We start from the raw sequence: 22,224 nt of genomic DNA, 5'->3' as shown, positions 1-22,224 counted from the left end.
GGGTTGGCCTGCCCGCCCTCCGTCGCTCCCGGAACTAACCTTAAATGCCTCCTTTCATCTTCGCAGCAAGCAGCAGCAGGGCAGGCCACTCCTTCCTTCCGTGTCCCGCCCTCGCCTGACGTAACGTCCGTGAGGGCGGGGCACGGAAGGAAGGAGAGGTCTGCCCTGCTGCTGCGTGCTGTGAAGGTGAAAGGAGGCGTTTAAGGTTAGTTCCGGGAGCAACGGAGGGTGGGTGGAGAGGGGGCCCGGCGACTTCGGGGGGGGGGGGGGGGTGGCCTTGTCCGGCTCTCGGCGGCCCTGCTTTCAAACAAAAATTTGCTAGGTCTTACTTTTGGGGGAGGCCTTATATCTACCAATTCAGGAAAACCTCTACTAGGTCTTATTTTCGGGGGATGTCTTACTTTCGGGGAAACAGGGTATTTCCACCTAAGATGGCCGGCTGTAAAAACAGAGAAGGTGAGCATTCACAATAATGCATGTACGCTGTACACGGCATTTCTGTAAAATTATGCATTGATACTGAATATTAATCTCCTGTGTGCTCTCTTTCAGGGAAGTAAGACGTTCTCTTGAGTCCTGTTTCTGATGTGTACGGCCCCGGTGGCATCCTGCGGGAGCACCACCTAATCCCAAGCACACATACTGCAAGATACTTAGCTTCTGGCTTCCTACATCTATGTTATAAATGTGTCCATGGCTCTGAGAAAAGCCAAAGTGGCAGGCACTAAGGTAACCTTTCCTAGTATTTACTTGCTTCTAATCCTAGGATCTTCATTGTGATTTTTGCACACAGCCAGATCCAGCAGGGTACAACATCTGCTCTCTCTTCTGATCAGACTGCAGTCACATCATGAGGAGATTCAAAAAGACTGCATTTGTCCTCAAAACATAGACTTGAAGTAAAAACAAAAACCATAATTATCCTAAATCAGCTAATTAAATATGCCTTGTGCATTCCAGCTACTCAATTTTGCCTGACTTTGTTGTTAGTGCTGATAGAGAGTTGTCCCCTATATTTAAATTGACAATGTGTTCTGCTTTCTTTAGCAACAGTCCCGTTAATATGTGCTCAGCTAATAGTCTGTTCCAGTATCAAGAATTACTGCCATCTGCAAATTCTGTTTTGCTGTACATCAAAGGGAAATGAGTTGAGGGGAGATGAATAGTATAAATAACTCAATGATTTGAAATAGTTTGGTCTTACAGATATTGTGAGAATAAAGTTGAATTTGTTATTATGGGGCTTGGTCGCTATGAAGGTGGGTGTCTTGAGGGGGGGGAATTCTATATATGGCGCCTTAAAAATCAGCGCCAAAAAACCACATGGTTAGCGTGATCCTATGAACTCCGCCTAAAGTTAGGCATAGTTTATAGAATATGCTCACATTCCATTCTTGGGACTAAAATTTAGGTGCACCCATTTAGGCTACCTAAAACCAGGCCTAAATACCTGTGCCTAAGTTACTACTACTACTACTACTATTTAGCATTTCTATAGCGCTACAAGGCATACGCAGCGCTGTACAAACATAGAAGAAAGACAGTCCCTGCTCAAAGAGCTTACAATCTAATAGACAAAAAATAAATAAAGTAAGCAAATCAAATCAATTAATGTGAACGGGAAGGAAGAGAGGAGGGTAGGTGGAGGCGAGTGGTTACAAGTGGTTACGAGTCAAAAGCAATGTTAAAGAGGTGGGTTTTCAGTCTAGATTTAAAGGTGGTCAAGGATGGGGCAAGACGTAGGGGCTCAGGAAGTTTATTCCAGGCGTAGGGTGCAGCGAGACAGAAGGCGCGAAGTCTGGAGTTGGCAGTAGTGGAGAAGGGAACAGATAAGAAGGATTTATCCATGGAGCGGAGTGCACGGGAAGGGGTGTAGGGAAGGACGAGTGTGGAGAGATACTGGGGAGCAGCAGAGTGAGTACATTTATAGGTTAGTAGAAGAAGTTTGAACAGGATGCGAAAACGGATAGGTTAAGGGCAGATTGGGTGTATTCTATAATAATGCGCATAGTTTTGTGGAACTCCTACAACCTGCCCATTCCACGTCCCCTTTTCGACTAAGCGCATTAAAATTTATGCGCACCGCGTTATAGAATACGCCTAGAAAGTTGTGCCTACAAATTCTAATTAAAGCCAATTATTGGCGCTGATTGGCTTGTTAATCGATTAAGTTGTGCGCGCAATTTGGCCATGCGGCAAAATTAGCGCACGCAACTTAAGGCACCATATATAGAATTTGGGGGGGGGGTGTATATATCATGTGGCTTTTATCAGTGGCTTCGTTTAGTTGCTTTCCCAGTTGAGACTTAAAAAGTGTTTATTCTGAACTTGATATACTGTCTTTCTATAGGTACAGTCAAAGTGGTTTACATATACTATTTTTGCAGGTACTTTTCTGTCCCTAATGGGCTCACAATCTAAGGTTATTTGTACCCGGGGCAATGGAGGGTTAAGTGACTTGCCCAGAGTCACTAGGAGCTGCAGTGGGAATCGAACCCAGTTCCCCAGATCGAAACCCACTGCCCTAATCGTTAGGCAGCAGTGGGAATGGAACCCAGTTCCCCAGGTTCGAAACCCTTTCACTAACCATTAGGCCATTCCTGCTAAATAGATAAAAGTAAAGAAAATTCCTGAAAAAACTCTGTAAAATACAAGTAAAGGGCAGTGTTTGAAAGTTCTGTTGTAGAACTTTTGGCTGCATTGATCTTTTCGTCCTTTTACTGAGTTGCAATAAACTGTGGCCTTAGGGGTCCTTTGGTCCTTTTACGAAGCTGTGGTAAAAAAAAAAGGGCCTGTGCTAGCATCCATGCGTGCTGGGGCCCCCTTTTACCACAGCAGTTAAAGGGCTTTCTTATTTTCTGGAAAAGAAATGGCCGTGCGGTAAGTGAACCACTCGCTGCACGGCCATTTCGGTGGGTGGGGGGGGGGGGGGAGCATTGTGTGGCAGTAAGGACTCCTGCGCTAGCCCAGCGGTAACCGATTACCACCAAGTAAGCACCGGCACGACAAAAATATTAAATGGCACGCGCTGGGTGTGGGAACTACCTCTGGGCTCCGGCAGTACTTCTGGATTGGTACGCGGCAAGCCTTACTGCACTGTTATGCGAGTTTTATTCTGTGCACCAAGGCCATTTTTACCGCAGCTGTAAAAAACGGCCTTTTTCTATTTTATTATTATTATTAGCATTTCTATAGTGCTACCAGACACACGCAGCGCTGAACACCTGATACAAAGAGACAGTCGCTGCTCAAAAGAGCTTACAATCTAAATAATACAGACAGACAAGACAGTTACCGGTGAGGGAAGTAATGGGAGCTAAAAAGCAGCAGTGAAAAGGTGGGTTTTCAGCATGGATTTGAAAACAGGTAGAGATGGAGCTAGATGCATAGGTCCAGGAAGTCTATTCCAGGCATAAGGTGCCGCGAGAGAAAAGGAGCTAAGCCTGGAGTTAGCAGTAGAGGAGAAGGGGGACGACAAGAGAGATTTGTCCAGCGAGCGGAGGTCACGGGGAGGAATGTAGGGAGAGATGAGAGTGGAGAGGTAATGGGGGGCTGCCCTAGTATTGACGGTAGCATGCACCATTAAAGAAAAATTAGTGCATGTGCATTTACCCCCCCCCCCCCCTGGATTCTATATATGGCACCTAAAATATTTAGGCGCAGTGTATAGAATACACTTAGTCGATACCATAGCGCCTAAATCTACGTGCGTCTGTTTACGCCAATAAAAAACCTGGTGTAAATCCGTGTGCGTAGATTTAGGCGCGCTGAGCCGTATTCTGTAATTACGCACGGAAATTTTGGAATGCCCATGAACACGCCCCTTTTAAGCTACGCGCGTTTATTTTGAACTGCAATTTAGGCGCAGCTCTTTATAGAATACGCCTTGCGATTTCCATGCCTAATTGTAATTATTGCCACTTAGTGCTCGTGATTGCTTAAGTGCTGTTAAAAACGCCGATTATCTTGTTCCGCCAATTAAGTTACACGTGTATCTCCGCACAGAATCTAGGCGCCATATATAGAATCTGGGGTAAACACCACACATTTTGTTATTAGGAATGCCCACTGTCTGCCCCCAGAAACGTTCCCTCAAAAAATTGAAAAATACTTTGATCACGTCCCATGGTATGCCATTTTTAGGCTGCATTAGGCACATATTAGCTAATTGAAATCAATTAATATTTACATGTGTAAATTTAGGCGTGAATTTTATGCATGTCCCGGAAAAAGGGGTGCGGAAATGGGATGGTCAGGGGCCTTTCGGGGCGGAGCACGGGTGTGGATTTGTGTTATTTGTGCAGTTATAGAATAAGGGGGTTCTGCACGTAAATTTAGGTGGGGGCATTTGCACATTGTTTTCATTGGTGCAAATGGACCCGCCTAAATTTACATGTGACCCCTGTACTTAAGCGCTATTCTATAAACCACGCCTAAGGCAGGGCTTATAGAATAGCGCTTAAGTGGGGTTCTTCAGCATAAATTTGGGGGTTTGTAGGCGCAATTTATAGAAGTTACCCTTTATACATTTTCAGAGTTAAAAGTTGGCTAGTCAGTGATTTGAGTTAATATTTTGGAAGGACAGGATGATCTCATATTGAGCATATAATATGATCCAGGTTAGTAATTTGAACTGAACCTGTATGGTAGTGAAATGGATGTTCTTAATATATCCACAGCATGGGCATCAGCGAAAACTTTCCCTCCCTGTTTTACCAATATATCTCAATTCTGCCCGATTTTGTTTTTTGTCACATTTGTACCCCGCGCTTTCCCCTCATGGCAGGCTCAATGCGGCTTACATATACAGGTACTTATTTGTACCTGGGGCAATGGAGGGTTAAGTGACTTGCCCAGAGTCACAAGGAGCTGCCCGTGCCTGAAGTGGGAATCTAACTCAGTTCCCCAGGACCAGAGTCCACCACCCTAACCACTAGGCCACTCCTCCACTGTTGCTGCTATTTGAGATTCTACATGGAATGTTGCTATTCTTCCATGTAGAAGTCGGCCCTTGCAGATCACCAATGTGGCTTCTGCTTCTGTGAACGTGCAGGACGTCAGACTCACAGAAACAGAAGCCTGCGCAGCCTTCTACATGGAATGTTGCTAGTGGAGTAGCAACATTCCATGTAGAATCTCCAATAGTAGCAACATTCCATGTAGAATCTCCAATAGTATCTATTTTATTTTTGTTACATTTGTACCCTGCGCTTTCCCACTCATGGCAGGTTCAATGCGACTTACATGGGGCAATGGAGGGTTAAGTGACTTGCCCAGAGTCACAAGGAGCTGCCCGTGCCTGAAGTGGGAATCGAACTCAGTTCCCCAGGACCAGAGTCCACCACCCTAACCACTAGGCCACTCCTCCACTATTTTAAGCACAAGAGTGTAATTCCATGTCCTTACTTAGACTGTCAGCAGTAGCAGTTGTGGTACTGCCAATCCCATGGCCCAGCCTTTCCTGGAGGAGTCAGACTATCTCCGTGATAACTCCCAAAGTCATCAAGTGCTCCAGGACAGTAACCACCCATCCTGACTAGTAATGCCAAGAGGATGGAAATGATAACGTTCTTGGTAGGAATTTGTGGTTTGAATAAGAAATGAAGCCAGGGTAACACCCAGGCTTTCAATAGATGCCGAAAGCCAATAATATAACTGTTGAAAGAGCTTGAAAGCCATCTGATTTTACATTGTGGTTCTTGGAAGGGCTTCATGAGCCATTTTTATAACAAATGAGGCCACTTTCTTTCATTAGGATTATTGTTCTGATTAGCAGAATTCTTGGGTGCCTTTTCCAAGTCTTCGTACACAGTGAAAAGCAGTTCAGAATGGAAAAAAAAATACAGCCATTATGTGTTTTGCCTTTGTTCCCATATGCCAAAAGCTTAACACAAAGTGTATTAAAAACTTCCTAAATCAGCTTAAATTATTATTTGTAGTACTTTCGCTTGGCAACAGCTGCTGCCTCTGCTTCCTCCTTTCAGCTCAGTCAGAACCTGTTCCAGCTGAGGCTGTGGGGCCATTTGCAACCACCCAGAGGTTTCCTCACCCCCCCCCCCCCCCCCTCTCCCAAAGCAAGCATAGGACCTCCATATTTAACCACAGGTGCATTTCTTCAGCCGGCCAAAAGGTGTCCTTTATGCAATGGCTGGTGCCTGTCTAAGAGTGTTGGGTCTTGAATTCTCCTACTTTCACTTTAGCCAAAATGTTGAGACCACAGTGTTGCCATTGGGCTACTAGGCCAACCCTGCTAAAGCTGCTGTGTGCATGCGTAAGGAAAAATTTGTTCATACATGTTATTAACTTTTCAATGCTCTTTTCAGACCGTTCTCTTTCACCTGCTGTTGTGCCTGCTCATTTTCTATGCAGTGTATTACATGATTGGCAGTATTTGCTTTGGAGCCTTCAGGTGAGGTTAACCTTGAATATTCCCTTCCTGTCCTTGAGTTAGAACAATGTGCTGGACTGGTTTTGTTTGATTTCTCAAACAGGACCTGTGTCTAGGCTGCACCAGGTAAAGGGTAAAAAGGTCATGGATTTGATATACTGCATTTCTGTGGTACAACCAAAGCGTTTTACATTTATTCTGTGCAGCTAGTGGGCTCACAATCTAACACCCCCCCCCCCCTTTACTAATCCGCACGGCAGTGCTGACACAGCCTGTACAAAGTGAATGGGCTGTGTCGGCATTAGTGCATGGCTTAATAAACAGGGGAGTAAATTTGTACCTGGGGCAATGGACGGATAGGTGACTTGCCCAGGATCACAAGGAGCCGCAGTGGGAGATATGATTGAGGGTTACAAAATCCTGAGTGGTGTAGAACTAGTAGAAGTAAATTGATTTTTTTTCACTTGTTCCAAAAGTACAAAGACTAGGGGACAAACTCGAGGAAGTTACATGGAAATACTTTTATAACAAATAGGAGGAAATATTTTTTTCTCTCAATGAATAGTTAAGCTATGGGGTGTATCTGAGTTTTAAAAAGATTTGGACAAATTCCTGGAGGAAAAGTCCATCGTCTGCTATTGAGACAGACATGGGGAAGCCACTGTTTGCCCTGGGATTTATAGTATGGAGTGTGCCACAATTTGGGTTTCTGCCAGGTACTGTTTGGAAAACAGGATACTGGGCTAAATTGACCACTGGTCTGACCCAGTATGGCTACTCTTTATGTTGTTATGAATCAAACCCAGTTCCCCAGGTTCTCAGCCCACTGCACTAACTATTAGGCTATTCCTCCATGAAAAGTTTTAAATGGTTAAAGAGCAGATTTACAGATGTCCTGGCAGAAAAGTTCTGTGAATGCAAAAGGAGCTTAATTCTGTAGTTTTATTTATTTATAGCACAGAATACAATTTCTGAAACTTTGCTTGACATAATCCACTTGTAGAAAATCAAAGGACTAGCAAAGACAAAAGAACAATGCCAAGAGTCGACTAAGGGTTAGCGGGGATACGCTTTTATTCCCTTTGAGTATATCTAGATTGTCACACTAATTTTTGTACCATTTTTTGGACTTTCTGTTGGGTTTTTTTGTAAGACCCTGAAACTTTTTTTTTTTTTTACTTGTAGCAGAATGGCTATTGCTTTAGGATCCTATCAAACAAGACTCCTGAGGCAGGCACTCTGTGCCGAAACACGGTGCCATGTCGAGTCCTATATGCAGTATTTTGACCATTAAAGATTGTTATACTACAAGCTCCTTTGTCCATTTCCCACTTCGTTTTTCTGATCTATATTATAGTTCTGCAGGATCGGTTCCAAGGACACAGCTGCTGAACACTTAATATGTCACTTTTTGCCATTAATAGGTTGGAGACGTTCGATGGGCTTATTCCATTTGACTTCAAGACGGAACCTTCTCACTCAAATTCCAAGTATCTAGGTAAGCACACACAGTGAGCACCAGGGAAAGGTTGCCCAGATAGCAAATTCTTGAGACTTTCTACTACTACTTCACTCTATTTTTGGAAGATGTTTTGCTGCAGCGATACACGTGTTGGGTAGGGTCCGTCCTGCTCTCTATAGCACTGTTCTGTGCATGGTGGAGGCCTAGGCAACGAGGTTGGTGCTGGAGAGCCTTCATCTGTGCCTTCAGGGCAAGGCAATTTCCTCTTAGACAGTATCATGGTGGTGGTGTACGTTAACAAATAGGGAGGGACATGGCCTTTTTTCCATTTTGAAATCCATGAATTTTCCTAGATGAGCCATGTATAACCTGGGCATTCACTCACTCCATTTGTGTTTTGTCTCTTGTCCCTTCTGCAGTGAATTTGTTGTCCTTGGAGCTGACCTATTTCATCAGTGGCCTGCTCTTTGCCGCAGTGGTGAAAAGGTGGATGTGGGATTATGCTATCACAGTCACCTTGATACATGTGGGGGTGACTTCTGCAGGTGAGGAGAAAATCCAAGCTTGCCTTTCAAGACAGGTTTCTTTTTTTTTTTCCTCCCCCCCCCCCAATTTACAAAATTAAAAAAACCAACTCACTTGCAGGGCTGGCCAAATGCTATGTGCCACCCTAGGTGAGCCATCAACCATTTTGCCCACCTCCACTCATAGTCCTTCTTCTTTCCTTCCCTCTGGTGTCCAGCATCTCTCTCCTCCCCACCCTGTCCCTCACATCAGGTGTCCGGCTTTTCACTCCTTCCCTTCCCATCCCTCAGAGGGGTCCAGCATTTTCTCTTTCCCTCTCACCATCCCCAAAGTGTCGTCCACCCCCCCCCCCTTCTCATCTCCCTGCCTCCACTGTCAGATCCAATCTGGGAGCCTAGCTTGCAGCAGCAGCAGATCTTTCAGGATCTACACGTGTGCATTTAATGCCAGCCACATCCTGCCCCATCTAAAGCATTTAAGACTGGCTGTTTTCATGCTCCTATAGGAGAGTACGGGAGGCGGCCAGTCTGAAGCACCCATGCAGATGCTGAAAGACCCACCCTGAAAGCAGCTTGAAAGGGATTGTATTGCTATTCCCCCCCCCCCCCCCCCCCCCCCCAAAAAAAAAAAAAAAAAAAAAAAAAAAAAAAACTTCTGGATAAATAGTCTGCCTAGGGGCTGGGTGTCCCTGCCCACTTGCATCAGTCTTGTTAAAGCTGGTATCTGAGGTCCTCCTCTATTAAATTTTGTGAATTGAAGTCAGCAGTTTGAGTCATAGCTTCCTTCTGTGATTTTTTTTTCAATAATATAACTTCATACATTAGTAACAAACGTGCTTATAACCTCTTGCATATCGTGCATCTAATTGAGCCATATATTATATAAGGCATTCTGATTTGAGTGGTGAGGTATCATTTTTACATCCATGCTGGACTGCTCAAAGGGTTTCTCGTGATATTTCTGAGCTCTACACAGTCAGGCTGGTGCCATTGACTTCTTTCTTTCTTTCTTTTTTTTTCAAGGGAATTTCCATGGCAAATATAGTGTCTGGGAAGAAAACTGAAAATAGTTGCAAGATGGTGTGAACTCTAGAGCAATGGACAGTCTGTAGCAGAGACAAATGTGGCATGGGGCTAACATCGCAGGCAAAGATTTTTTTTAACCATTAATTGTGACTACTGAATATCGTACACCTGCCCTAACATGACAAGCAAGTTGAGGAATTGGTGTTTGAGCTTTTTTTTAATGTAGAAATTCTCTGGAAAGGTTTTCAGAGGTGCTCCCTTCGGCATATATTGTAAGAAAAACATCAGTCTGCCTCCACACAGAGCAACCTGCCTGTCATCCCCACTGTGGCTGTGACAACTGATTCACCATTTATCGTGTGCTGTCTACAGGCAGTAATACAGATAGTGTTATCTTTCTCAAGGCAGCTAGTGGGTGAAAATAGTAATATGATCTCTCTTGAGTATAGAATTCCTCTGATGCATGGAGACCTCTGTTCTAGCAGCATTTAGTCTTATCCTTGCTATATTTTGCTTTATTTTTTTTTTAGTCAGAAGCAAGCAATTCCATTCAAGATCAGAATGCTGGAAGACTAAAAGTGTGTAGGGATATAAAGCACTAGACTTGTTAATATTCCTTCTTTGGCGCAGTAAGATTACATTTACAGGGGAACAGAAGATAGTTCATGTGTGCACTGAAGGTGGCTCACAGTGGTGGGTAGAGTTTCATGAGTATTCATATTGGGCCTCAGTAGTGTAGGGAGGAATTTCTCCAGGGGGGGGGGGGAGGGGGAATAGCAGCTGTAGCATTACTCGAGAGAATGATTGAGTGGAAGGGAATAGCAGCTGTAGCAGGCAGCAGTGAGTGGCTATGAACATGAGGGGCGGGGTGACAGATGCCCCTGTTGACCCTCTTCCCCCCCCCCCATGTTGGACCTTCAGAAAATATGATTTTTTGCAGGTTGTGATAAGCTGTTAGATCTGCTGAAGAAGGAAGCTGTGTGGAACAGTTCCTGTGCGCTGTCTTCGAATTATTCGAGAACAAGGTGACCATTATGCCACAGGATTAATGACTCCAGACTGACCAAGTGCAACACTTTTTTGTATTTTTAAATTTATCAAACTTATGGGTGTCTCAGTAAAGCATGGAATCAAGTTTGAATAAATATATATGGAATTGTGCCCGTGTGTCTCTCACAAGACTGCCACGTACAGGATCCCCAAAAGAACGTAGATAGTACATCAAAGTGACTATTATAAAATGTGATGAGAGATGAGTAATGGTTAAAGGAATTGAAATTAGTTGATTGGCAGAATACATTGTTGTTTGGGACAAAATATATGTCATATAGGACTTAGAGGTCACGGCAGTCATTTTTAAAGTGGAGCCGGCATGTGCAGGAGAGTGACTTGGGATCACTCCTGCCCTGATTTCACCACTAGACCACCAGGGACTGTAAAGAAGGCCCTACAGGAGGTAAATGGAGGCATTTTTTTTTGGGGGGGGGGGGGAGAACGTGCGGCTGCTACTGTTTGGGTGGGTGGGGAGGATGCATTGGCGAGGGTTCCGGCCTCCGGGAGGTGCAGCTACTGCTGTTCGGAGGGGGGTGGGGGGGGGAATGCAATGAACATGGTGGTGGTGCTCCGACGTTCGTGCAGGCAGATCCTAGATTACTATCAGATAATATGAAATGTGAGTTAACGAAAGGTCGGTTAATGGGGACTTTATTGTAACATCTAATATAGGTGGCAAGGTGACTGGAGGCTTGTGTTAAAATCAATGGGAGCCATTCTGAGAACTGAAAGGTACAGGGCTGGGCTGTCTACGGTCACTGCTGCTCTTCTTTGGTGATGGAGCCGCTGGCACAGATGGAGAGGAGGAACCCGTGCCTTGATAGAATAAGAGTATGGAGAAAGAGAAGAAAATATCAGCAAAATAATGAGGTTTTATGTATCGCTGACAAAATCCCATGTTTCTCTTCTAGCAATATGGGGCAGTTTCGGGATTCAAAATACTTATGGATAAGATGGAAGCTTTGAATATTAGCCTGGGGGCTGCGGCAGTAGCGGGAATACAGAGGAGTTTTCTATTTAGATAGGAGCAGAAAGCAACAAAGTACTTGGGGGTATATATTATGCAGGTCCTGCGAGATCTATATGGGGCAAAGTATAAATTGGTGATTTTGCAGCAGAAAGGGTATCAATTTGTATGGACATGTCGTCTTGAGAGTAACTGGAGGGGCCAGATTGGAAGAGATATTATCTGGCAGCACAAACAAGGAACATTCTGGATTGGAGGAGGGGAACAGAACTCGAGCGGTTTGCTTGTGGAGCAGCACGATGCAGGGAAGTGGCCTTTGCACTGCCTCCCTTGGATGGAAGGAGGGATAGTAAAATGGGCCTAATTGATTAAACCCTGCTCCCAGCGGAACAAGGCAAGGAGAACATTGAGTGGAACGCAAAGATTCTCAGTGCTTTCTTCTTTCCTGCCGGGGCAGATGGAGGAGCACCATTTGCAAGGTGGGAGCGACAAGGATTGGATCAATTTCAGCAGGTGGTGGAGGATGGAGAGTTGATTCCCTTTCAGGAGCTGAAAGAGGAGCATGGGGATGAGGGATGCAAACTACTGTGTATATGCTCAAGTTAGACAGTCTGGGAAGAGAGGATAAGCAGGCCTCGTACAAGGAAGAAGTGAACTCACAAGAGGAGCTTTGCATTGGGGGAGTCTTCAAAGGGGATACTTCCTGAGTTGATCAAGATAGTGAGAAATATGCAGTTTGAAAAATTAAATGATATGTAGCAATGGGAAAGGGATCTGGGAGGGGGTAGGAAAAGCCTTAATGTTGACAGTGATTAAAGAGAATGGGTATAGAATATTAATTGGATGGTACTGGACCCCAGATCATTTACATTGGATGTTCCCCGCGGTGGCTGTAAGGTGTCGGGAGAGTGTATAGGCAGGTGTGTGTGTGTGGGGGGGGGGGTACTACATCATATCTGGTACAAATGTCCAAAAGTAAAAATAATCTGGGATGAAGGGTGTGATCCAGAGGATAATCAAAGTAATTGTGCTAACAGAACCAAAGCTCTATCCCTGGGGGCTGTTCTAGCAAACACAGGAAAGCAATTACTGCCTGTCTCATAGTAAGTAACGAGATGGAAGCGAGAGGACTCGCCAACTAAGGGCATTGGCTGATGAAACTGCGGAGGGGGGGGGGTATTAGTAGAGCCTTGAAGCAGGGAAACCTTTGGGAAGTTTGAGGCATATTGGAATGTGTTTAGGGTTATTCTTAGATAAAGAATGCTGTGCTTTCCACACGTCAAAGGGATGGGGAGAGAACAATGCTAGGGGAATAAGGGCAGAGAAGCTGGAAAGTTTTATATGTACATAATTCAGAGTGGTTAGAATGCTGCTAAGCTCTATAAAGAGGTTTGTAAGTGAGGGACAAAGTAACGAAAAGAATAAGAGGAAGGAGAGGGAATAATACAAAGTGAAAATAGGGTTAAATGTAGTCAACTGAAGAAACAAGAGAATGCCAGATCTATTTATTTACCCATTTATTTCCGCCTTATACCAAAATGGGTTACAGCCAAACATAATCAGATGTTTAGCTGAAATTAATAGATAAAAAAAAATATTTAAAAAATACATGTGAATTCTGCATTGAGAGTTTACAAGTCTCAGATATTGTTGCTCTGATTAGAAGAGCCACTTAGTGGTTAGAGCAGCAGGCTAAGAACCAGGGAGTTCAAGACTAAAGAGCCACATCTCCCCTACTCGGAGAAAAGTTTTCTTCACTCAACGTGTAATTAAACTCTGGACTTAATTGCCAGAGAATGTGGTAAAGGCGGTTAGCTTAGCGGAGTTTAAAAAAGGTTTGGACGGCTTCCTAAAGGAAAAGTCCATAGACCGTTATTAAATGGACTTGGGGAAAATGCACTATTTCTGGGATAAGCAGTATAAAATGTTTTGCACATTTTGGGGATCTTGCCGGGTATTTGTGACCTGGATTGGCCACTGTTGGAAACAGAATGCTGGGCTCGATGGACCTTTGGTCTTTCAAAGTATGGCAATACTTACGTTAACCTCAGGCAAGTAGCATCATCTTTTCATTGCCTCAGGTGCAAAAGTAGGCCTCATTTGCTGAGTTTTAATGCATGTTAAATAATCCAAGCCTTATCATTCTCTACAAAGCCAATTCCCCAAAACTGCTTCATAATAATCCATCATGACTTCTACTTCCTAGTATCACCCATTATCCTTTCCTTTAATGTTTTTAGTCTTGTGCATTACACCAGTGATCTCTAATGTTTTTCATACCTCATACTAACACGATCTGGTTTTGTCTCACGTAGAATGTAAACCATACTGAACCCTGGAAAGGGGATATTAGCGAAATTGAACTGAACTGCAGTTACAGTACAGTCTCGATTATCCAATCTTCACTAATCTGACCATCAGGCATATCCAACAGAACCCCCCCCCCCCCCCCATTACATCATCGCATTTATGTCTATTAAAAATCTTCGTTTTAGACCAATTTTTGAAAATCAGGAACTCTGTGCCTTTGTTTATGCATTGTTTGAGGGGTTTATGCACTGTTTTCCATATTATCCGACAACAGGTTGGTCGCGTTTACATCAGATAATTGAGACTGTACTATACTAACTTTGTGCCTCTCAAACTAACGCGTGTGAATGCAAATTAATAAATGAGGGCCTTAGATTGTATGCCCTCTGTGATAGGGAAATACTAAGTAACATAGTAGATGACGGCAAATAAAGACCTGTACGGTCTATCCAGTCTGCCCAACAAGATAAACTCATTACATATGGTGTGTGTGTGATACTTCAAATAATGTATACCTGGTCTTGATTTGTCCTTGCCATTTTCAGGGCATAGACCGCAGAAGTCTGCCCAGCACTGTCCTTGTTCACCAACTTGACTTTGAGTTAGGAAAGGTGTGTAATTAAATCAAATTACTAATGTGATGTCACTTTTATGAGGGTTGTTAATCAGTATTTACTGTGTTGCAGTTCAGAGGGACAGAAAGAATAAGGTTGGAGAGCAGGTTGAGAGAACAGAAACAGTGGGTTGGCAAAACAAACTGAGGGGTAGGGTAAATTAGGATGGACCGTACAGGTCTTTATTTGCCGTCATCTACTGTGTTACCTGTTGACTGGATAGCAACAAAGGTGTGAATGAGGGTAAGTAAAATGATACATTCACAAATAATTTCTCCATTTTACCAAATAAACAATAGAAATAAATATATTCATGCACAACATTGTTCCAGCTGTAAGATGTACAATCTAGACACCCGTGTTAGATAATGTTTTTTGTAAATCAGCAATTTGGAGAAAGTATTCCCCATTCTAAAGCTTGTATTCTGCCTGGGGCTCCCAAGCTACTAAAGAAAATTGATGCATTAAGAAGGAAAATGAAATTTCTTTTACATCTTGAATTAATTTCTTCAAGAAGCATCTGTCATTTATTTATAGAGAAATGAATTGAGCAGAAGGGAACAGAAGTAATATACCCATGTAGTGAAAGCACAGAGCTATAAAACTTGATGCTCTCTGGTTTGACCCTGTCCACCAACCTTGTAAAACTATAAGAAAGCTACTTAACCTCGACTGATTTGCAATTATCTGCATAGGCTTCAGATCATAAAGGAGCTAGAAGAGTTGGCCTACCAGTAATTTTAAATTGTGCCTCATTTGGTCAATGACCGCCATATGGAGTGCTGGACACGGGCTTGGCGTTTCTGCTACAAAACTGGATTTTGTTCTTGGCAGCAAAACATCATTGTAGTTTGGGGTGATCATGGGGGGATGCCCCCCTCAAATGTTGTGGGTTCTAATGCTGATTTGACCCCCCCATCCCCACTCCTAGTATAACTTACCAGTTTGAACATAAGAATTACCATACTGGGTCAGACTAAAGGTCCATCTGGCTTCCAACAGTAGCCAAGACAGGTCAAAAGTACCTGGTGAAATCCCAGAGAGTAGCAAGATTCCATGCTACCATTCCCAGGGATAAGCAGTAGCTTTTTCCAAATCTACCGTAATAAAAGTAAGCAGGCAAATTACACCAGTGGTAGAGAATTTTTCTTTTACTGCAGTGCAACTTGGAGAATGCATCTACTACTATTACTATTTAGCTATTTCTATAGCGCTACAAGGCATACGCAGCACTGCACAAACATAGAAGAAAGACAGTCCCTGCTCAAAGAGCTTACAATCTAATAGACAAAAAATAAAGTAAGCAAATTAAATCAATTAATGTGTACAGGAAGGAGGAGGGGAGGTGGAGGCGAGTGGTTACGAGTCAAAGGCAATGTTAAAGAGGTGGGCTTTCAGTCTAGATTTAAAGGTGGCCAAGGATGGGGCAAGACGTAGGGGCTCAGGAAGTTTATTCCAGGCATAGGGTGCAGCGAGACAGAAGGCGTGAAGTCTGGAGTTGGCAGTAGTGGAGAAGGGAACAGATAAGAAGGATTTATCCATGGAGCGGAGTGCACGGGAAGGGGTGTAGGGAAGGACGAGTGTGGAAAGATACTGGGGAGCAGCAGAGTGAGTACATTTATAGGTTAGTAGAAGAAGTTTGAACAGGATGCGAAAACGGATAGGGAGCCAGTGAAGCGACTTGAGGAGAGGGGTAGTATGAGTAAAGCAACCCTGGCGGAAGAACCAGTGAAGATGGGAAAGTCAGGATGAAGGAATGTTCCCTGCAAGACACACATAACCACTGCCAGGTAACCAGAAAACATGAACGATGGTTATAAAAGAGGCAGGAACGACCTTATTACTTGGGTGTTGTGTCTTTTACCGCAGATCCCATGGCTGTGGTCTAAATTGGTCCTTATAGCAGAAGTTTTTTTTTTGTTGCCATAATTAAGATACAACATTTTTCCTGAGGGGAAAAGTGTGAAGATTTTGGCCCAGATGCATAAAACTTAACGAGCCAGCAATCTGGTTTTTATACTGGTTTTAGCTGGATCAGCGAGACATGAACAAAGGGGTTCTGCGGACTCTTTTCATATGACGGTAAGTTATTGTAAATAATTGCATGTTCCCACTAAATAATTAACTACACTCACCTCGGATCTTCTCAGACTAATCAGAAGGACACCCGGGATTGAGTGGATATTGGAACATAGTTTATTTAGCATCTTACCAAAGGCAGTACAGGCAATTAGGCATTCATATCTGGAACATGGTGGAACAGCGTTTTGCGACACACAGCAGGTGCATTCTGTCTTCTCTCTTCTGCCCCCATACCCTAGCAGACTGCCTTTTTATACATTTCTTGTACCATTCATTCCTATGGACCCTCACTTTTCTCACCAGCTGTCTTTGCCTATTATCAGTTGATAACATTGATTCTTACATGCTTCCAAGTTCCCTCCAGCCCCCCCCCCCCCCCCCCCCCCCCCCACTGGATGTTCTTGCCCTTCTTGCATTTGACCCACTACTATCTGCTTTTAGCCAAAACATCCATGCCCATGACTTTCTTGCTAGTGCCAGAATAGAGCAGATTCCCCCTCCCTCCATCTATTCTCAATTACCTCATTCAGCTTTCATTACAGTGAAATGTCTTATGATTTTTAGAGGCCTAGGTCTTAGCTCTAAGCCTGAGCCCTTGGCCTGTATTTCACTGAGCGCAAGTGACAGCATTTTTCTACATTATTTAAATGAGCTATACTTACTATTCAAATGTGCATTCCAAGTAATGCACAGAAAAGACCACCTACCTTTGATTCATTTTTAATAGGCGATCAGGAGCTGCCAGTACTGTCTGTCTGGCTGAGAGAAGAGCAGCAGACCATCCAGTAGCAGTGAAGTTGCAAAGCTTTACTGGGCCTGCCTATTCATTGTAGCTAACAGCGCCATAGATAACAGATCACAGCCCAGAAGTCTTCTAGCTGGAGCGGAAGCCATGAGTACGGGGACAACAGATCCCAGCGGCGTGCTGTCAAAAGTCCTCAAGATGCTTTGTGGGTCAGAAATTGCGGAAAACAAAAAAGGTTACAAACTGCTGTATGTAGCATGCACAGAGCATACGCATGTTCGACAGACTGATTGGCTCCCCTCCTACTCAGTTGCTTGCTGTTTTTGCTAGCAGCTCATTTGCATCCTATTTGTTTTGATCATCGTGGTAATTTTTACCGAGTTGGAAATAGCAATCGGTGCTTTAATGGTACTTTGATGCATTGGCCTCTTAGAGGTTAGAGAGATGGCAAAAGGGATCTTGTCCTACTGTGTATTTTGCTTGTTCTTTTGTGAATTCCCTATGAGGAAAGGCTAAAGCGGCTAGGGCTCTTCAGCTTGGAGAAAAGGCGGCTGAGGGGAGATATGATAGAGGTCTATAAAATAATGAGTGAACGGGTAGATGTGAAGCGTCTGTTCACGCTTTCCAAAAATACTAGGACTAGGGGGCATGCGGCGTAGCTACAATGTAGTAAATTTAAAACGAATGGGAGAAAGTTTTTCTTCACTCAATGTGTAATTAAACTCTGGACTTCGTTGCCAGAGAATGTGGTAAAGGCAGTTAGCTTAGCGGAGTTAAAAAAAAAAAAAAAAAAGGTTTGGACGACTTCTTAAAGGAAAGGTCCATAGACCGTTATTAAATGGACTTGGGGAAAACCCACTATTTCTGGGATAAGCAGTATAAAATGTTTTGTACTTTTTTGGGATCTTGCCGGGTATTTGTGATCTGGATTGGCCACTGTTAGAAACAGGATGCTGGGCTTGATGGACCTTTGGTCTTTCCCAGTATGGCAATACTTATGTATGATGATTTGATACGTATATTAGTGCTCCATTACAAACTGATAACACATACCTAGCAAGGAATAGACAGACAAGAGCAGCTGTGAAGATGCAAAACGAATGAGAATACAAGAAAGGTTTGCACAAAACTGATGTAAGCGACTTATAAAACAAGCCTCACATACTGGGCTAGGTTCAGTAAATGCTGCTCAATGTTATTCTGTAATGGACACTCAAAAGATGAGCATCAAGTGCTGAAACCAGGTGTCGTTCCTGATGTCTTAATTGGGCTCACTCCCCAGGTATTCTATAACGCAGCTTGCAAATGTTTTAGGAACACTCCTGACCTGTTCATGCACCTCCCATGGCCCTGTCGAAGCCATACCGTGTATTTGTTCAGACCGGAATTGGCTAACGCTGTTAACGGTTATATGTAAGCCACATTGAGCCCGGGAAAATGTGGGATACAAATGTAACAAAATAAAAATAAATAGGAAAGTGCTGGTCTGAAGCAACATGCTGCTCTGTAACACTTGTGTTGGTATTGAGTGGACTCTTGTCAACGTGAGACACTGTAAATATCTTGTTTTTATATTGCAGTTATGGCTGAATTTCCTCGCATCTGGCAGTGGTGGCTTGCAATTGGTAAATACTGGATTCATGACATGCCTTCATTTTCATATGGCTTATCATCCTTTTCTCCGCAGACAAGCAGGGTAGGTTTGGACTCACTATATGGTGACATCTTCCCGATGAACCCAGTGTTCAGGGGCCCCCTGGGCATCTGTTGGCATTCCTCCTTCTCCTCAAACAATGGAGGTAGTAGGCATGCAAATCTTTTTCATGCATATTCATTAACGATAGCCTAAAAACGGACCTGTTGGTGGCCCTTGAGGCCTGGGAATGCCAGTGCTCAGGTTTTAATTTTGGGGTTCTAAATCCAGTCCTCAGGTTTTCAGGATATCCAAAATTAATATGCATGAGATTTGCATACCAAGGAGGCAGTGCATGCAAATCTTATATCATGCATATTCATTCTGAATATCCTAAAAATTTCACTGGATGAGTGTGCCCTGAGAACTGGGTCACTTCCTTCACCAGGTGGTTCCTTTTATGCCAGCTTATGCCCCTAGGAGGTGGATAATGTGAGGGTTTAGGAAAAACAGGGATTATTAGTGAGCAAAACTTTTGTGCTGGTAGATAACTAAAAACTGATTGCATTTAAAGTTTAAGAAGCTCAAGATTAGTTATGTTTGTAGATCAGTGTTTCCCAAGTCCGGTGCTGGAGTACCCCTTGCCAGTCAGGTTTTCAGATATCCACACTGAATATGCATGAAAGAGATTTGCATATAATGGAGGCAGTGTCTGCAAATCAAGCTCATGCATATTCATCGTGGAGATCCTAAAAACCTGATTGGTAAGGGGTACTCCATGACTGGCTTGGGAAACACTGCTATAGATCACTGATATAAAATGACCATATTAATCTCTCAGTTTAAGCAACTCAGGATTTGGAATGCACACTGGTAAAGAAACTTTCAGTTCATTTTCAGAAAATCTGTCTTTTTATATTTATTACAGGGCTTTATATACTGTCTTTTATTAAAAACAGAAGAGCAGTTTACAACTAAACAGTAATAGAGTCCTGCTCTGATATATAGTTCAGTTTTGTTTTGGTTGTAATTTTCATCACAGTTCAAGATATGGTGGGGCACCAGAGAGTCCTCTAGGATGTATGGTTCTTTATGATTAAGGAGTCAGGTTCCCCTCCTCCCTTAAAGATTTTTAGGAGGGTGTTGTGGTCAATATTTGCTCACAGCTCTTATGTCTGTCTCCACGTACTGGCTGAAGGGTAGAACCCAGGGTTGTCCAAACAATCCAGTCGAGTTTTCAGGATGTCCTCAATATGCATGAGACACGTTTGCATGCACTGCCTCCATTGTATGCAAATAGATCTCATGCATATCCATTGGGGAAATCCTGAAAACCCGACCTCACAAGGGCCAAGGCTGGACACTCTTGGTATAACTCGTTTGTTCTGAACTAGTCGGGTTGGCTTTAAGAAAAGAAAATTAGCAGGTAAGACCACATTTTATTTATTTATTTATTTATTTTTTTACATTATTGTTCCTGGACAATTCAGCAGAAGACTGGAAGTAGATTATTCGAGCCATAACTGTTCCCTAGATTGTTAACCCCTATGCATGAAAGAGTGACACAAGCTGCAGCAGGACACGTTTGTCCACTCCTACCCTAGCTGAAATAACATTTAATCATCTCTCTGACCTCATGTGCAACTTTCTTTAAAATAATCACCTTATTTTCTAACTCTTACCTATCTGTATGTTCCATCTTTGCTTATACCCTACACTGTCTATTAAAATGTTCTATTATGTATTGTGTTGACATTGTAAGTAGTATACTATGCTATTAGTTGAATATTTCTTCTGCTGTAATTGTCTATTGCTCATGTTTGATTCATTCTTACTGTACACCGCCTTGAGTGAATTCTTTCAAAAAGGCGGTAAATAAATCCTAATAAATAAATAAATATTCTTTCTACTAGTTATGCTCAAAGCATTTCCATTCCATTATGAAGTGTTAAATTATCATACTTATATAACAAGTCCATTAAATAAAGTAATGGCAACATTAATTTTGTCACAAATGAAAGGCCAAGAGGAAAATGGGAAGTGAAACTGTTTTAAATGGGCTGATTAAGTGAAAAATGTTGTTCCCGGTTAACTGGAAATGCCAGTGGTGGGCAAACCATTTCTTTGCCACGTACTGGGAAGCATCAAATTCGTAACTTGGCCTCTGACCAGCAACAGAAGCAATACCTCAGTCCACTGCTGTCATTTTCTTAGCAACCAGCTGATTAAAAGGAGGTTGGTTTATATATTTCCCTATCCAATGCTGCTTCTTTCATAAGACATTTTATTAATAGAATTAGAGTGTAGAGTTTGGGGCTTATCTTGTTTGTTTGTTTTTTAATACCTCTTGCAATACAGTTTTTGTCAGCTATGCTGCTTTAACATTTTAGGCAGTGGTCTTTTCCTCATGATCTGTAACGGAGAGCTTGTGGCCTACTTTGCCTGCCAGTCTGACCACAGTTACCCCATCATTGACCGCTACTGATCCAGGAAACTGCCAACACTAGCTGTGCTCTCTCAGGATTTCTCCTCAGGGTGGAGGAGGTGGCTGTTACTATGTTATGTAGCTGTCCACCACTTGAAAGCATTGCAGTATTGGGACAGTTTTGTCATTTTCTGAACTTTGTTTTTAACAGAAGTATTTAAGTACCTAGAAGTACATATTGAGAGAAAAAGAAAAGGTACAGTATTCAGATGTGTGTATAACTGAGGGATGTAACTAACAAAGGGAGTATCCTTCACTGTTAAACTTCCTTGAGAAGGGATTTCCTTGTGGACTCCAACCCTGCCTGGGGCAGAGCCCTTTGTGGATATCCTATTTAAAAAAAAAATAAAATGACTTTGAGAAGACAAAAGCTGTTATGGAAATTTGTGATGGTTTAACAAGAGAGAGACAGTTAATTTCCTGTTATGGAAAGAAGTTCTATTGTCCGATGCAGTCTCATTTGTTAAATATGTATTGAACTATCTCACTTAATCAAGATAGGGAGTATAGTTTTACTACTATAATACTGTCCCTGTTCAATAATATTTTAATTATTATTTCAGTACCTAGCTCAAATGAACTTTTTCTCTACAAATGCATATCAAAAGCAATCTTAGGATGTTTCATTTTAGGCTTTTGAACTGTCGAGCGGAATCTAGGCTCTTTCATTCTCCGTTTAAACTTATTTTCTCTAATAAATTCCTTTTATTTTTGTATCCTAAACTGATTTTCACTCTTAATTTAAATAAAAAAAACCAACATAGCTGCTGTTCTGCAATTCTTTTCAGCATTTCCTCTCCTCAGAGACACTGTGCCATGAACCATCACTGAGGGAGGGAGGCAGGAATGAATGAAGGTAGAACAACAAGGAGGCACTGGCAGGGCTGAATAAAAATGAGCTGCTGTAAAGAAAAAAGGCAAAACAGTGAATGAGG

General features: G+C 42.8%; 1 protein-coding gene across 4 annotated transcripts in view; it reads left to right on the top strand.

The window, feature by feature from the left end:
* The window catches only part of TMEM244 (transmembrane protein 244), a 30,477-nt gene extending 8,253 nt beyond the window's left edge, over positions 1-22,224 (top strand). For 2 of the 4 annotated variants that reach the window (XM_030217648.1, XM_030217649.1), the window contains exons 2-6: positions 553-729; positions 6,324-6,409; positions 7,813-7,886; positions 8,270-8,395; positions 18,752-19,427. In XM_030217648.1, the coding sequence (XP_030073508.1) occupies positions 694-729; positions 6,324-6,409; positions 7,813-7,886; positions 8,270-8,395; positions 18,752-19,020 (591 nt within the window). In that variant the 5' untranslated portion in view covers positions 553-693 and the 3' untranslated portion in view covers positions 19,021-19,427. Of the gene's footprint in view, positions 1-552; positions 730-6,323; positions 6,410-7,812; positions 7,887-8,269; positions 8,396-18,751; positions 19,428-21,194 lie in introns of those variants that run through there. The other 2 variants (XM_030217650.1, XM_030217651.1) reach the window with 2 other exon arrangements.

Source organism: Microcaecilia unicolor, chromosome 11, assembly GCF_901765095.1.
Source record: "Microcaecilia unicolor chromosome 11, aMicUni1.1, whole genome shotgun sequence".
Taxonomy (NCBI): Eukaryota; Metazoa; Chordata; class Amphibia; order Gymnophiona; family Siphonopidae; genus Microcaecilia; species Microcaecilia unicolor.
The sequence above is the reverse complement of the archived record's forward strand: the minus strand, read 5'-3'. Positions and strand labels throughout refer to the sequence as shown.